The sequence below is a fragment of the Lissotriton helveticus genome, chromosome 5_1 (genome assembly GCF_964261635.1).
Source record: "Lissotriton helveticus chromosome 5_1, aLisHel1.1, whole genome shotgun sequence".
In the NCBI taxonomy this organism is placed as follows: Eukaryota; Metazoa; Chordata; class Amphibia; order Caudata; family Salamandridae; genus Lissotriton; species Lissotriton helveticus.
Window position 1 is genome coordinate 86,467,191 of NC_136065.1, and position 12,608 is coordinate 86,479,798.

Genomic DNA, 12,608 nt, shown 5'->3' on the forward strand with positions numbered 1-12,608 from the left:
CTGTCCCTAGCAGCCACCTAAAGCATTCGCCAGGCAAACAGCGGAGGCCAATCCTTCTCCTACCTGGTGGATAAGACCTGGAACACCCTCCCCCTGCAAGCCACCCCATCTCTGCAGCAGTACAGGAAGGACCTCAAGACCTGAATGTTCAGCCAATAGCTACAGACAGCGAGATCCTGCAGTGCTTCAAAGACCTTCACGGATGACGCAGCCATGCTATACAAATCCTGACTGATTGACCATGTGCTCAAATTGTATGAGACTAAGGGGTGGGGTATACACTGCTAACATTACATGTCGTTTTCCATAGCCCTTCATTATAAATCCTCTGTTTGAGTCTCCTAATTAACACCCTCCCATGTTTCCCCAATGATGGCCACAGAGATTATCCTTATGGAAGAAGGCTTGTGGAGAGATAAAAATGTTGTTTTGTCTTTCCCTATTCAGGCAAACAAGTTTGTTTTTTTCTATTGCGCAGGCATAGCCTGAATGGACACTAGAGCACTTTAGAAAAGTAAATAACTAAATATACTATGTGGCATAAGAAAGTTTAGTGTTCAAACATCTAGGATTGCAGTTGGTACAGTAGAAAGAATACAATTGTTGCCTACACGTGCTATAGGAGACTGTAATCACTGCTCTAAGTAGAGGCCTTTTATTCAAGGTTTGTCCAGCAAGCTGTCCTGCAATATCTGAAACAATTGCTGGTAGCTCTTGTCCCGTATGAAACAATTAACCGGATACATTCATCGTGGGCTGCAAACCTCTAAGGCCAGTGGCATCTGACTTTCAACAAACCCCAAAACTCCACTTGTCCTCTCTCGGGCAGCATTGTTAATGAAAGAAACTAAAGGTCAACGATAAACAGCACAAACACAAGATAATTAGATAAACTCTGAATTTTATTATCACAAACTTCCCTATAACTGTGGATGCGAGCCCTAGAAGGCCTTCAGAACAAACCTCACATAACTGGGTAAAATAGGCAGAGCTAGGTCATATCACTTGGTAGCCACAATAGTCCTTACACCATAATAGGCTAGGAACAGTGAAAAATCTAGCTCTTTTTGTAACATTTGTATTTTGCCAAAGTCTGATGCTCTCTGTAGTCTGCATATTGTCACCTTTGTGGGTAAGGTGTCCTGGGACCTTTTCTTGACTAATCCTTTGGCACTCCTGACTGCTATTATTTCTGTTTCTTTGTTCCACAATTTGTTTAGGTATTTCCTCTCCCTATATCTATGTACTGGTGTGGAATATTTGACATTACAACTGAAGACTTCACAATCAGTGCATCTGAAACCTAGGTGGCCTTTCGATGCCTCAAAGAGCGTTTGGTAGGAAATGCTCTTTCACGTTTATAATATTCGAATGGCCTTTTCCCAATGTATAACTTCTGATCCAGCATTAGCAATGAATATCTTGTCACAATGAAGACGGATATAGTTTCTCCCTGGAATGCATGTGGACACATTAGGTTCCTCCTGTGGAATAAAAAAAAAAAGCGTTGCAAGAAAAAGCGATCAGTACATAGTCACATTTATTGCTTTGGTTACTTCCCAGTGTGTATTTTCCTATGCTGCATGAATAGTCCCTTTGTAACAATTGATTTGTCAAATTCAGTATATTCCTATGCATAGCGAGTGGGGGAGTAAATTGAGGCCTGCTATGGCGTCGCTCCTGTGTGGAGGACAGATGTCCCACTAGTAAAGACTTTCTGATGTAGCACTAGCTTTGCCTTTGTAAAGGATGCATTGCCACATCGAGTGCAGTAATATGCATTCTCCACCGTCATAACTTTCTCCTTTATGTCGATTTACTGTCATTGTATTAGCTGTACCCTACCAATAAATGAATTGTCACATTCAGTACAGTTATATGGTTCCTCCCCACGGTGGACGTTGAGGTTATGTTCATTCTTCCTTTTTTGAACAATTACTGGACACATTTATTGTGATGTGGTTCTCTGCGTCATGACTTTCTTGCCTGTGTGGTGCATTAGCTGTGACTTTCTAATAAATACTTTGTTGCATTCAGTACATGGATATCATTTCTCTCTCATGTGAACTTTCTGATTTGGTGTTGGGTTGCTTATTTAACAAATGCTTTGTCACAGGAGTGGACCGATAAAGTTTCTCCCCATGTGGACTTTCTGATAGTACATTTGTTGTGCACCTCTAATAGAAGCCTTGTCACTATCTGTACATTCATAGAGTTACTTTATTAAGAACACAGTCACATTTGTTTAGATTTTCCACAGTGAGGATTTTGAGGTTTTAAATATTCATTGCCAATAAATGCCTTGCCACATTCAGTGTAGCCTTCAAAGTGGACCTTTGATGTCGCTTCAGCTCTCTTTCTTATGAATGCATGGTCACATTTAATAAATTTATATTGTTTCTCTCCTGCGTGAACATTCTGTCATTACGTTTTGTAATAAATCTTTTGTCGCATTTTGCACATCAATATTGGTTTCTCCCTAGTGTGGATCTTTTGATACTGCATTAGCTTATTCATCTTGTCTTTATTACATTCTGTACATGCATAGGAATTCTCTCCATGTGGATTTTCAGAAGTCGGATACATTTTCCATTTATTACGAATGCCACTCTACATTCAATACAGTGATGTGGTTTCTCCCCGTGTGGACTTTCTGGTGCAGTGTTAACCTTTGCAAAGTAATAAACGCCATGTTGCATTCTGTACATTCATAGTGTTTCTCACCAGAGTGAACTTTTTTTTGATGCTGCTTTAGATTCTTTTTCCTTCCGAACACTTTACTACATTCTGTACATTCATATTGTTTCTCACTCGTGTGGATTTGTTGATGCAGTTTTAGGTTCTGCTTCCTTCGGAACACTTGATTACACTCTGTACATTTATGGGGTTTCTCCTCTAGGTGAACACTCTGATGTTGCTTTAGGTGTCCATTGGTAATAAAGGCCATGTCACATTTAGAACATGCATACGGTTTCTCCCCAGTGTGGACTTTCTGATGTAGTATTAACCTTTGCCTTGTAATAAATGCCTTGTTGCAGTCTGTACATTCATAAGGTTTCTCTCCGGTGTGGAGTTTCTGATGTTGCAGTAGGCGTGTCTTTCTAATAAATGCCCTGTCACATTCAGTGCAGATGAATGGTCTTTCTCCAGTGTGGACTTTCTGATGTTGCTTCAGCTCTCCATTTGCTATAAATGCTCTGTCACAATCTGTACATTGATATGGTCTCTCCCCAGTGTGGATTTTCTGATGTCGCTTAAGGTTTCCATTTGTTGTAAATACTTTGTCACATTCAGAACATTTATGCATTTTCTCCAAGTTGTGGATTTTTTTATGCTGCTTGAGATTCTTCTCCCTTCGGAACACTTTGTCACATTCGGGACATTTTTGTAGTTTCTCCAAGTTGTGGATTTTTTTATGCTGCTTTAGATTCTTCTCCTTTTGGAACACTTTGTTACATTCAGTACATATATATGGTTTCACCTCTACAATGATGATCTGATCCTGCTCTAGGTCTTCCATTGCAAACACTTTTCCGGTCAGTCCATCAATATGGTGTTTCCCCAGTAAGAAGTTTCTGATGCCAAACTTGCTTTCTGCCTAATAAACGTTTTGTCACATTCTAGATATTCACACAGATTCTCTCCTGTTTGTTCTTTCTGTTACCAGGTTAGCTCTTCTTTCGTAATGAGCACCTCATCAGACTTGCTTCAGGATGTCAGCGTTTTAAGTCTTCTATGTATATCATTAGATGACGAAGAACCAAGTGCAGACCTCATTGGGCGGTTTGGGTTTTATGCTGTAGAAGCCTACTTTGGCAAACCACTAGTCTTCCATTATTTTATGGTTACTGTTTTGTTTAATGCCTTTACCTTTTTCATTTCTTACTGCATTTTCACCTGTTAGATTAAGAAAAACAAAACACAGAATAAGCTGAAATGCAGAGTCCATCACAAAAATCCATTGGCATGTAATGAAACATTGTTAGTCCATATAGACAAGTGCACTGAAGAACCTGTAGGATACACTTTCAATGTGAAGATGCAATAGGTAAAGTAAAGTTTCACACTCCTTGATAGGAGTTCACTGAAGGATCACATGATCCTTCCGTGATCCCCTTCTAGCGAGGAGTGTGGACTCAAAGAGTAACCAAGACACCATAGAAGGTTCCTTGTTATGGGAGTCAGACCCTCTCCCCATGACACACTACAATTTTAAATCCATAGTGACAATATGCCTCACTTCTTAGCCAGTGAATGCTTCCTATTATCACACTGCATTAAAAAATTATATAAGAGTGAGCTTTTTGCAAAGTCACTACGTTTCCCCTTTCTGATATATAAGCTTTCCCATGCCGAACATCAGAAAATAGGGTGTAATGATGAGTCTTCTGTGACCACATTCTGAAGGTATGCAACTTTTTCTCCACAAATGTGCACACCTATAGGAGAAGGAGAACACATGCACCATTTTCAGTTTTTTTCTGCTATAAGCCAAGACCTTTTATGTTGCAAAAATTACATGCATAATGAACTAACTTAAAGTGGCTTTCAGCGCTCCATTTATTGGTCTGTTGTACCATTCACATATTACTTCTACCCACTACAGAATGGGGCAGTAGGTATGTAACCATCCAGGATCCATTCCGACCAGTGCGCCCTTCTGCCAAATATTACTGTTCAGTGATTGTTTATGCCTGGTTATATGGATGTGTGATTATTAGTATATTTAAACTGCCACTCGTTTCGAGGGCACCCCAGACTGTGATTGCTGAAAGTCGCACAGTTTAAACACTGTACTTCACGGTCGACTTCTTAAATAAGAGGTTCCACAGACATCTTATGAGACTTTATCCTCAAGAACAATTCCTCCCTTCGAGCCTTATTGTACAAGCGTGCCGAGAACCTTCGATATGATTCTCCCACCCCAGTTTCTTCTGGATGACTCTTGTTCCACTCGTCGCCAACAGACTCAACACCCCTTACCATTCCTGCTTGCACATTCCTGATGTGTGCTTGATTATGTATCCCCAGATCTAGAGACACATTTAGGATCCTTTTGGTGCCTCTGTTGCTGAAGTTCGAAATCCCTCAAATAAAAGACAAGAGGCATTTGCAAAACAGGAACAGTTCATTTAATTAAACATTACAACCGGGAGAAGTTACAGGTACATTGTCTGAGGGCGGTCTCAATCTACAAATAGTAAGAGTCGTTCTTAAATACAAAACATGAAGAGTTGCAAAAGCTTGTCGTACCATATATGGTGAGGAATATTGGTTGCTGCCTTGGGAGTCAAATGGTCTCTTTCTAAACCTGGTAACTACAGGTGGGTCTTGACCTTGCGTGGACACAAAGCGGCCAGTGAATAGAGTCTCTAGATGTCGCGTATGCGGAGCGCGTGATCACTATGTGTGTGGGCCCGGATTGGCTAGGTGTTCCTAAATCAGGAGGCATTTGATTTATGGTGTTTTAGGAACACATGTACCCACTGTGGCCATGTGTGCTTTACTGGGGCATTATCCCTGGACCTTTGTAATGTCGCTGCGCCTATCTGTGGGATTGATCAAGCGTTTGCGGCCTGAGCATGCTGCCACACCTACACTCCTTTTTGCATGTAGCAGATCAATCAGCAAACCCTAAGCCTTGGCTTCCAGGTCTTCTTTTCATCGATGAATGCATCCATATTAAGATTCCCTTCCTCTAGTCAATTCTTCAACTACACAACCTAACTCATGGATTAGACGAATTGCTTTATTTGGTGCCTGTTCCCTATGCTCACTTGTGACAACTACCACCCTCCTATTTACCTACATTCTACCAGTGTGAGTATTGCATTTTTAGAACAGGTCATCCCCAATTGTATAAGCCCACATGTTAATAACAACACAATGATAACTGGCAACAGTGATTTACTTAAACTGGATATTTATTGTGGTAGCCAGGAGAACCAATTCGAAAGCCACTCCTGCTCAGGGGCACCTCCTTTGTGCATGTCTGTTTGTAGATTGTGCAGTGCTTGGATGGCAAGTGTCAGTGTTCCATTATCTGTGCCATTCCCTGGGATGAATGTGCAGCAAACTGCTCCGTCCTCTCCCTACATTGCAATCATTAAATCCAGAACATACTGGTGCTGCATCAGCATGAGGTAGATTGCTCGGATTTCTTCTTTTATAGAGTGTAGGAAGAGCTCAGTGCTGTTCATTTTGAGCATCCGTGAAAATGAATAGAAAAAATGATAAAGAATCGTCACACTCTGGTTGTAAGTATCAAAGTATATACGTTCAGTGCAGGTATGTTGGTGCTATTTGGTACTTCCTTCTGAGTATAAGGAAAAGTAAATTGATGTAGTTGCGTTATTCCGATCGAGAGTAACGTCACCAAATGCACTCATGAGTGCATTTGGTGACGTTACTCTCAATCGGAATAACGCAACTGCATCATTTTGAGCATCCCCCACAGGGTTACTTGCAGCCTGCAGGCATTTGCTTGTCTGCTGGGTGAAATCCCCCTTTTGTACCGCTTTGTTCGCCATAAGGTGGCAGGGTATGCTCAGATGTGAGTCCCTTGCTCACTTTGCCGCTGCATTCAAGCAAGCCTGGCTGAAATGCAAGAAACCGGTCCTAGGAAGCTTGTTTCCGGTCCAGGGAAACCATGGCTTGGCAGTTCAGGCTGGACTGTTCCCATGAGGCACAGTGTCAGACTGATTTGCATATGGCCATGTCTGAACTGGGGTGGCAGAGTGGGCTAAAGAACGGTGATGGATTAAATCCAGATCTGTTGACTGGGTGCGAGTGTTTGAATGGTTCAGATAATCCGTCCATCACCACCCCCCTTTTGTACCGCTGGGTGAAAAAGGGCAGCAGCTGTGCTTCCATGAACAGTCTAAATTATTCTGGAATGTCTTCAAATTGAGCCCAGCCAAAACAGCCCACAGCTCCCTTTCCCGAGCTTGGTGCAGCATGGTTGCCTTTCTCCTTAGTGGGTGCTGATACAAGTCTCATAGCTCTTCTCCAGGAATGACCAGCGTTGGGTGAGCAAGGTGACCAGGGAACAAAATTCCCTCTACTTGGGTTTAAGCCATGTGTAGTCCTACTCGCCACACTGCCAGTAGAAATCCACTAGCATGGTGGTGCCCAGTTACATATCCACAATATATAATATCACTCCAATTACCATGTCCATGAGATGCGTGTTTTCCTCAGAAACATAAGGAATACAGTGTTGGTTTCCGTACAATCAGGGGTTGCCCTTTCTATTCTAACCAAGTGTATCCTCCCACCTCAGTGTCCTATATTTTCTTACATGGGGTGGTCATACTTTCATTTGACACTTCCCTATGTGCGACCCATTATCCTTTGTGTGCTGGGGCCGTTGTGGAGATTAGGCAAGCTAATGCCCAGAGTTGCAGAGTGTGACCCCTGATTAAAGTAAGCACCGAAGCGAGAATTATCGAGTCCGCAGACCCCGTGTCGGGAATTGAACCCTGGTCCCGGGCCAACTTCTGCTCCCGGGTCTGCCGTCTCTAACCAGTGAGAACCAGTGAGCCACACTACTCCACAAGGTGTATAGCGATGTTGGGATTATATCTGGCTATGTTTACCACTACACTGTGTGGTTCTGATTTGTTGGGATGGACCGTGGCCCTTATTCTACATAGGTAGAGGGGTACCAGACATTTTGCTCTATCGGGGCGACTTCTTGGGACAGCAAAATTCTGTCTGCACCAACTGGCTGTTGGATTAACAGACATACCATGATCTGGCTGATGCCTGGGAGCAGATTGTGGTCATGTGCTGGTACCATGTATTATGGAAAAGGGCACTGTGTAGTGCATGGGGGATGCTGGAGTTGGTCTGTGTAATTCTAGGTACCAAGTGAGGGATCCCCACAGACGCTGCAGTTCCCCTTTTGTAAACTCCTTTGACTCACCAGATCCTCAGTAGTACTCCAGTGTGGGACTACCTATATAAAGCAGATTGTACACAACCAAATAGATAGTTTTTGCTGCAACCCTGCAGGTCTAGGTGTGGGTCCCCTGGGAGTCATCTGTGGTACTCGGATGGTTGTGTTCCTTCTGACCAGTACGTAAAAGTTCAGTTTGTAACAGTTCTAGGGTGACAATTCCATGGAAGGACTCGACCGCACGCTGGAACAGCTCACTTTTCCCCTCCTCATGCAGGCCCTTGGGTGTTGAACATACCCCTCGCTGAGGGCCTGCTTTTATTCCTTCTTCCATCTGCACAAGTTCAACAATGCTTTTTTCTCCTTGAGTCGTGGGAGTGGATGAATAGTCGGCGTTCGTGGACTGTGAGGTCGCTTGCCAGCTACCTGTTGTGAATAAGAACTTAGTTGTCTGTTAATTAAGTTCAGTTATACACTCCATAAAAGTTCTGGGGAACCTGTATTTTACCACAGGGAGCAATCCCATCAATATACCATCTAGTAAGGTATCAGAAGGGGACCCCTGTTGGATGTGTCTTTTAGGTATTAGGGGAGTAAGGGTGGTTGATATAACTTTATTAATCGGACAGATCTTAGTTTTATAAGCGTTGAGCCCACTTCCCAATCTATTAGGGTCTTTTCAGACCTTTTTCTGCGATTTTAGCTCCAGCTGATCAAGTCAACGTTCGGTATGTGGTGAAGTGGATAAGTGGTTCCATGAGCTCCGGGAGGGACGGGACTGTGGCTTTAGCCAGGTTTTGTGGTTCTGAAAATTCTGGATTCGTAATCGTTGTGGACTCGAGAATCAAAACTTCGTCGAAGTATGACGAATTTGGTATCAAAAGACCGAGAATGACGAGCACAACATGTACATATATTTTCAGCACATTCGAGTGACGATTTCACTTCGAAATCGTCATTTCCGTTCAGAACCCTTGGCTTCCATTTTATATACTGCAGCCATCTTGTGTGTTGCCCTTTTCATAGGCCTTAATCCAGCTGAATTCAATTCCACAAGGACACATACTCCTTAATCGACTTTTCGTTGACCTATACAAGTTGGAACCATTGCCCCAGGCCGAACTCGTTAGGTCAGTTCCCCTCCCAGTGGCCGAACAAGATAACATCAAGGCTCAACCAGCCATAAAACCATTTCAGCACGCACACCTGCCGTATCTCACTCACATCTGTCTCCACTCCTTTCTCTTCATTTTCTTTATGATGGGGAGGTGCCCGGTTTTATTGGGGGTCCACCGATATCTGATGAAATGTTGGGCCCTGCCGAGTGATTTGTTGTAGGCAGCACAAAGTGAAATATGGACATGTCATCATGACTCTGCTTTTTCTTTGTATTGGAAATATGTTAACGATTTACTTTACAACCAAGAATGTTTGCCTGAAGCTTAAAATTGTGTATAAAAAGAGAAGCCTGACTTTGTAAATTTGAGCAGTCTCCTGAGAATATACTCCCCGTGTGTTGTACTTCTAGGACACTTATTACCTTGGTTGCAGCCAATAAAATCGATCCTTGACTTCACCTAGAAGACTCTGAGTTTCTGTAGGTCTGAATCAGGAGGAACTCGAGGTCTCTGGGTGTACCCTGACACCGCTGGGTTACTGGTTCTGTGCCGGTTCTTAAGAAAACCCAGTACCTCAGTTTTTGTGGCATCACTATTTTGTTTCCTTCCAAAAACACGCTGGCCATGTATAAGATCATGGTTGCAGTGCCGTCCCCCTCCAGAGGCCACCTTCTTGCTCGCTACATGTGCGTCAAAATGTGGGAAGCGGGGCTTGCAACATGCCACAGGAACATGTTTTTATGTTTGTGTATCTCTTGTGATGCAATACAAGGCTTTCCCTTGTGGAGTCAGTGACCTGGCTTTAGCTGCTCTCGACCCCACCTTTGTCTGGAATCTTCCTTTGGGTTTGTTTTGGGGAATTTTGTTTTGGGTGTTCCCTTGGGGCACATAGTTAATGGTTTCCATTGCCTCGTGGGGAGCGGGCCAGCGGCTGCTCTGTGAACCCCTTTCCTACCGCTCACGTTTGGCTTTACAAGCCCAATCCTTCCCCATATTTCGAGCTAGGCAGACTCCTCTAAACATGGACCATGCTGCCAGATGGCCCAACCTTTGTGGCGGATCTTAACTCCTATACCGCACCTGTGGGATCAGAAGTCTGGGCCTGCTGTTTCTCCTTGATTGTGCCAACAATGTTGGAACAACGCAAATGGCATATGCTTTGAATAGAGGTGAGCCTCGAGGGATTGCACCTGGTGACCTGTATTCCATCTGGAGCAGGGGAACACTATGGCAGCCCACATTTCGTGCACACTCCTCTCCCTCAGACCACACTCCACCTTCTATTTGTGCCTCCGGAGGGGCCAATGACCGTAGCTTTTGGCTGGAGTCTCTTAAACTTCTCAGATTAGATAGTTGTCACTACCTAATTAAATTGTTGCCCATTTGGTCGATCACCGGAAAGAAGAACGGTCGAGCGGACCCCAACCGGAGTCTCAAACTAGTCATCACGCTGAGGTCTCTTATCTGATGGACTTGTGTGTGGTTGTGGGTCTCAACATCCCAGGCGCAAGGATAGCTTAACCTAAAACTGAAAGCTCCATTGCTTTGGAGACCTATAGAGCGTTTTGGGGTGCAATCAGGGCAGCATGCATAAGGAAGCATCCAGCGCAGACATGATCCAGAAAATAAAAAGGGAGTTCTTCTGGCTTGGTAACAAGAATACGGCCCATTTGACTTTGGCTGCGGGGCCTGGCGGTCTGTTTTTAAGCAGTTTTCTAGATGCTACGGTCAGTGAACCACACCCTGGGGAGGGGCATTAATCATATCCTGTCATGTAGGGTTTTGTGGTGGCTGGCCCTAATTTTCTAACCTCTGCTGCTCATGGTATGCCTTTAGACAGTAGGACCTCGCCCAGATGGCCAAGCCTACAGTTATATTAGCACTTCCTACTCCACTACCATAACCGGGTTGTGTTTCTAGACTACCGGTTTGGAACCCTCTAAAGTTCTGTGTGGAAACCCCTTGTGACGAGTGCCATTTGCATGGCTGCGGCCATTGGTGCCCCTTCGATGGCAGTCTTTTTTCAGCTTAGCTGTGCGCTGTGCTAAATTTGCTGTCACTCTTTGGTCCTGCTCCGGATTCTCTCCATCCTTTCCCGCTTTTTCTTATGGTGATGTTGTATGTATTTACAGCCACGTTAGGTATTTAAGCCAACTAAGCTACCCAGCCCACTATTTATCCCAGTGGGTAACCCTTCCGTGTTCCTTTCATTTTTTAAGTCAGACAAGCTGTTGCTGCCTTTGATCGACCTGGAGCACAGAACCTGCAGTCACTGCAGCACTGCTGCTGTGCAGTGAAACCGCTTCCATTCCTGCTTGCACCCCGCAGTTTCAACACGCACGGTGGTCATGCTGATGTGCTGCTTCAAACCAATACGGCCCCACATGATGATCTGAGAACTGCAGATGCTTGCCTCCAAGATTCTTTCTAACCATGGCAGGGTGCCAGCAACTACAGGTGTGGAGAATGAAACTGTTAATGTCACTGAATTTCCTTCTTTAGCTTGGATCATTGTTTATAGAAATGTATGGGATTTACCATATATTATTTGTTTAACACAGTGTACTATTTAGCCCCTGGGAGTACCAAATAAGACATACGGTCCATTGCTTTGAAGTTTAAAATGAGAAATGGAAAAGCAATCCTGTGGCTAAATTTCTGGCTAAGTAGCACAATACATAACCAGGAAACCGGGGTTCAAATCCCAGCTTCCGTCCTTGACCAAAAAGGGTGATCTTAGTCAAATTAAGGATCCGCACGGGCAATGCCACAATGCAGGACGGTGCTACTTCCACTGCGGACCGAATTTACTAACACTCTGCACCAGGTTTGTGTGACTGAAACCTGGCTCAGAGTCTTAGTGTGGGATTTACTAGCCAACACAAATCAGGATTCCAAAGTAATGCAAAGTTGCTTTTTTTTTTTGCATTACTTTGAATAAAGGGGGCATTCCATGGGCAACGCATGGGTGTTTCCATGTAACCACCTATGAGCTTTGACTCAAATTCCTATTTGCAAATATTAGTAGATTTGCCCAAAATCTTACACTTCCTTGAAGGCTGAACAAGGAGAAATGTTTTAATTTCTCCTCATTCTTCCGAATGTGCATATGTGCTGCATTGGACAGCACCCATCCAAAGAGGATAAGGCGTTTTAGGCCTGTTTGTGCACTGTATTCAGAGAAAGCATACACCCTTGCATTATGGTGCAAGGTTATTTTTGTTGGCACATGATTGCCATAGTATGCCAGGGCTGGGGAAGAAAAATTGCACCTTGTATTAGTAGGTATGCCACTTCTTTCTCTTTTCCTTTCCTTTGACAACAAGCAAGGGCATAGCCAATAGGTCTCGCCTTTGGGACCTTATAAGTGTTTAGCCAGAGCTATTGGCTTTCGCAATGTGTTTAAGGTATGTTGTAGAGCAGTGTGGTTACTGTGCAATGTTCTGCAAACTTGGTGTCTAAGTTCTGCTTTGTGCAGTGACGTGGGGGCAGTGGCATGGTGTAGATTTTTGTGGTGTGTTATATGGTGTGGGTTGGTGGGTTGCATTTGGGTAGTGTGTGTTGCTGGGGTACATGTGGGTGGTATATGC

At 43.8% G+C, this 12,608-nt stretch overlaps 1 protein-coding gene across 2 annotated transcripts in view; it reads right to left on the reverse strand.

Annotated features, from left to right (window-relative positions):
- Positions 1–884: 884 nt before the first annotated feature.
- LOC144754184 (uncharacterized) overlaps positions 885–12,608 on the reverse strand; it is a 95,456-nt gene continuing 83,732 nt past the window's right edge. For both annotated transcript variants that reach the window (XM_078641768.1, XM_078641766.1), the window contains one exon: positions 885–3,897. In XM_078641768.1, the coding sequence (XP_078497894.1) occupies positions 2,597–3,520 (924 nt within the window). In that variant the 5' untranslated portion in view covers positions 3,521–3,897 and the 3' untranslated portion in view covers positions 885–2,596. The remainder of the gene's footprint in view (positions 3,898–12,608) is intronic.